Here is a 5272-nt window from a genome sequence, read left to right as displayed (position 1 = left end):
ACTCTGGGCATTGTTTACTGAGCTAATGGTGAAAAAGATAAAACCTATACCAGACTGTAATTAAAACCACTGGGCTTGGTTCTCGCCATAAGAAGGGAAAAAACACCAGGTCATGATATACCAGAATGCGACTGATCTTGAATGGTAAAAAATTGTAAGGGTGTAACCCCCGCCCCTCCAGCCCTCTACTCCCCTTCCTTGCGTACAGTATACTAGTACTCAATAACTGGTCTGATTCGGGCCGCGGAATGTCCGTGTGTATTTCTCCCGCCCATGCAAAGCCCATTGAAGTAAATGTATGAAAATACAAGCTTTAACCGTATTTTAGAGACGCGGCTATAATTATATAATAATTAAATCGGAATAGACTAACAATCCGGCCAATACATTTGATAATATACCATATAAATACATGTGGAGTGATGACAAAAAGAATGATTATGTTAACACATTAAATAATGAAGAGACTACACATATGCTTGAAACACTGTGTGATGACATTGAAAATTCACATAGTAATGATGATATTGATTCCAATTTGAAATCATTCTGTAATATTATAGAAGATATATGTTCACCTTTGTTTAAAAAATATTGTGATAATAATGTTGCACATGTATGTAGAGCAAATGATGGCTTATATTTTGATGATGGTTGTAAAAATTTAAAACACTGTTATTATAAAAATTTAAACATGTATATAAATTATCCATGTGATGTAAATAGAAAGAATATGGTAGAATCCAGAAGCTTGTATAAGAGTACTGTGAGAAAAAAGAAATGTATGTATGATAAAATGCAGACTAAGAAATTAGAAAGTGTTAGATTATCAAATGCTAAGATGTATTGGAAAATGTTAAAAGGGTCAGTTGTTAAGGAAGAATGTGGTAATTTGTCAAATGCAGATTTTCTACAATATTTTAAGGCTATTAATGACCCAGATTCAACATTTTATCAACCTGATGAAGATATTTTGTATTTTCATGATAGATATATGAATGAAGAATTGAATATTATGTTTGAAGAATTGAATGTACCATTTTCACATGAGGATATTGTTAAGGCATGTAACCAGTTAACTAATGGTAAAGCTGCTGGGCCTGATTATCTGTTAAATGAGTTTTTTAAACATGGTATTAATAGTAATAATTTCTTTATTGTTGTATGTACTTTGTTTAATAAGTTGTTGAGTTGTGGATATTTTCCAGAGGCTTGGTCTGAAGGGTTTATTGTACCTTTGCATAAGAAGGGTGATAAGAATGATACAAATAATTATAGAGGTATTACATTATTAAGTACATTTGGTAAATTGTTTACTAAAGTAATAAATAATAGATTAAATTGTTGGGCTGAAAAATATCATGTATATATTGAGGCACAGGCTGGTTTCAGAAAAAATATGGGCACAGTTGATAATATTTTTGTACTACATGGTGTTATAAATTATTTGTTAGAAAATAATAAGAGACTTTATGCAGTTTTTGTAGACTTTACTAAGGCCTTTGATTTTTTAGTGAGAGATGTCATTTGGTATAAACTTTTGAAGTTAGGAATTAGAGGAAATATGTTTAATGTTATTAAATCTATGTATGCCACTGTTAAGTCTAGAATTAAAATGCATAATACTATTAGTAAAGATGACTTTACATGTATGCTTGGTGTTAGACAAGGAGAAAGCTTATCTCCATTCTTATTTTCTATGTATTTAAATGATATTGAAGAGTATTACATGTTAAATGGTTTTGATGGTATTGATATAGGTATGCTGAAACTGTTTCTGTTATTATATGCAGATGATATTGTTATTATGGCTGACTCTGAAGACCAGTTAAAAAAGGGTTTGTTGTTACTAGAGCAGTATTGTGATAGATGGAAATTAAGTGTTAATTCTACCAAGACTAAAGTTATGATTTTTAAAAAGGGAGGCAGGTTAAGGAAAAATATTGTTTTTTCTTATAAGGGGGTCAATTTAGAAATAGTTAAACATTTTACATATTTAGGTATTATTTTTACCTGTGGTGGTTCCTTCACCACCACCTTTGATACTTTAGCAGGACAGGCATCCAAGGCTATTTTCAAGTTAAACTCATATTTAGCTAAATTTCCATATATGTCTATTAGTAATAAGTTAGATTTGTTTGATAAATTAATCTTACCAATTTTAAATTATGGATCAGAAGTATGGGGATTAAAGGATTCTATTGTTTTAGAAAGAGTACATTTAAATTTTTGCAAAAGATTATTAGGTGTTAAAATTCAAACTCAGAATAACTTTATATATGGCGAACTTGGTAGAACTACATTGTACACTAGGAGAGTTGTTAATGTTATAAGATATTGGTTGAAAGTTATAAAATTAGATGCTCATAAATATGTTAAAGGTATGTATTCTCATATGTGTAGTTATATTGAAACAAGACCTAATTGTAAATCTTGGGCAAATGATGTGTGTTCTTTATTGCAATCTCTAGGCTTTCATTATGTATGGTTAAACCAAGGAGTTGGTGATGAAAATATGTTTATATCATTGTTAAAAACAAGACTAAATGATATGTTTATTCAGAATTGGATGTCAGAATTAAATAACTCATCTCGTGCAAGATCGTATACAATGTTTAGTAATTTTATGTTACAACCTTATCTGACAAATGTTAATATGTACAAATTTAGAAAAGACATGTGTAGATTGAGAGTTTCTTCACATAGACTGTCAATAGAGTCAGGCAGATGGCACAAACCTGACCCAATACCATATATTGATAGAAAATGTTTGTGTTGTTATGTATTAGAAGATGAATTTCATTTTATTTTAGAATGCTCATTGTATAGTGATTTAAGAAAAACTTATATTAGTAAATATTATTGGACTAGACCAAATGTACCAAAGTTTGTTGAGTTAATGCAATCGGACAATGTTAAAGTGAATAGAAATTTAGCTATGTATATACATAAGGCATTTAATGTTAGAAACCAATACCATTATTACTATGAATAATATGTGTTTTTCATGTACACAATGATCTCTCGCTGTCATATACATGTACATAATGCTATATTGTGTCTCTATTATGACATGAAACATGAATATTTATTTATATGATCATTGGTGATTTATTTGACCATTTGATTACTTACATGCATATAATTCTCTATTTGTAAATGTATACTCATGGACATATTGTCTATTGTATTTGTTAATAAAACTAAAACTAAACATTTATTAGACCGACTCCGTTTTTGATCTCACGTGAATGCTTTGAAACAATATCATTGATACCATACTCTGTGTAATTTTCAAAGCCATTATCTCATGCTATTATTAAAATGAATCGACGTATCTTAACCAGGTTTTAACTCTGATATACATGCTAACTTATTATGCAGGCTGACCGTAACATAAACCAAATATATAATATAAACTATATGCAAAAACATACTAAATTGACAAGTCAACGATATGAACTGATGCGTTTTAATTTGAAATGTATGGGGACGCATATATTAGCATGAAACTTAGACAGATAGGTAGTTTATAATGCCCACATGACAATTCTTCCTCATGGAATTTATTTTTCACTCCACCGGTCATTGTGGCCCTCCGAGGCCAAACAATAAAACAGTTGGTGGTATTGACTAGTTGGTTGAGATATACACACGGTCCTCAAATCAGAAAGCTCTGTATTTCGATTGCTTTAAGTTTTCTTGTTTGAGCAAACAGGGTTCGACTATAGTCTCAAAACAGACTCAGACGTAACGCGTGCGACTGACGGTTCAACAGAGAGACAGATATACCGACTATGAGACACATGGTCCAACAGACCGGTAGGTAGGAAGTCAGACCAGATCGACGGACAGATCAAGAGACCAACCAACCTACAGACAGACAACCGACCGGCAGACTGCGGACCGACCGACCGATCAATTGACCCGATTACAAACAGACAGACACAGGCAGACCTATTGAGAGAATGGCCGACGGACGGATAAATAGGCAGAAAGGCAGACCTATTGACAGAAAGGCCGACATACAGAAGGATAGGCAGAAAGGCAGACCTATTGACAGAAAGGCCGACATACAGAAGGATAGGCAGAAAAGCAGACCGATTGACAGAAAGGCCGACAGACAGACGGATAGGCAGAAAAGCAGACCTATTTACAGAAAGGCCGATATACAGAATGATAGGCAGAAAGGCAGACCGATTGACAGAAAGGCCGACAGACAAAAGGATAAGCAGAAAGGCAGACCGAATGACAGAAAGGCCGACAGAGAGAAGGATAGGCAGAAAGGCAGACCGATTGACAGAAAGGCCGACATACCGATGGATAGGCAGATAGGCAGACCGATTGACAGAAAGGCCGACATACAAAAGGAAAAGCAGAAAGGCAGACCGATTGACAGAAAGGCCGACAGACAGAAGGATAGGCAGAAAGGCAGACCGATTGACAGAAAGGCCGACATACACATGGATAGGCAGATAGGCAGACCGATTGACAGAAAGGCCGACAGACAGATGGATGGGCAGATAGGCAGACCGATTGACAGAAAGGCCGACAGACAGATGGATAGGCAGAAAGGCAGACCGATTGACAGAAAGGCCGACATACAGATGGATAGGCAGAATTGCGGACTGATTGACAGAAAGGCCGACAGACAGACGGATAGGCAGAAAGGCAGACCTGTTGACAGAGACAGACAGAAAGGCGGATAGGCAGAAAGGCAGACCTGTTGACAGAAAGGCCGACAGACAGACGGATAGGCAGAAAGGCAGACCTGTTGACAGAGACAGACAGAAAGGCGGATAGGCGGAAAGGCAGACCTGTTGACAGAGACAGACAGAAAGGCGGATAGGCAGAAAGGCAGACCTGTTGACAGAAAGGCCGACAGACAGACGGATAGGCAGAAAGGCAGACCTGTTGACAGAGATAGGCAGAAAGGCAGACCTGTTGACAGAAAGACAGACAGAAGGAATGTGCCATCTACACCTTTACGAATATGTTCCCATCTTGGAAAACCTTCAAGTAACACCGAACAATACGTTTGGCCTGAAGTCATCAAGTGTAAAAATTAAACAAGTGCTCTGGCAGAAAGAAGCCAGTATTATTGGCAAAAACAAAGCGAATGAAAATGGTAATAAGGTAATTAATAATCACGGCCTGCACTTTTCAACTTTTGTTTTTACCAAATCTCCAATTCAAACGAGACGATAACGCTAAAAATATTCGACAATGACCCCAGGCCGACCCGCCTTTAATTTCTTGAACAAAAAGTAAC

At 35.5% G+C, this 5272-nt stretch overlaps 1 protein-coding gene across 1 annotated transcript; it reads left to right on the top strand.

The window, feature by feature from the left end:
- The first annotated feature begins 3968 nt into the window (after positions 1-3968).
- Positions 3969-4709, top strand: LOC128204932 (octapeptide-repeat protein T2-like). Its single transcript, XM_052906333.1, has one exon. It carries the CDS (start codon positions 3969-3971, stop codon positions 4707-4709), a length of 741 nt encoding a protein of 246 aa, XP_052762293.1.
- The last annotated feature ends 563 nt before the right edge of the window (positions 4710-5272 follow it).

This window comes from Mya arenaria, chromosome 10, assembly GCF_026914265.1.
Source record: "Mya arenaria isolate MELC-2E11 chromosome 10, ASM2691426v1".
Classification (NCBI taxonomy): domain Eukaryota; kingdom Metazoa; phylum Mollusca; class Bivalvia; order Myida; family Myidae; genus Mya; species Mya arenaria.
Note: the sequence above shows the minus strand (reverse complement) of the source record. Positions and strands in the feature narration are given on the sequence as shown.

Bases quoted from the DNA above. Each gene is read 5' to 3' on its own strand.
- LOC128204932 (XM_052906333.1), top strand. From the start codon at position 3,969: ATGGCCGACGGACGGATAAATAGGCAGAAAGGCAGACCTATTGACAGA.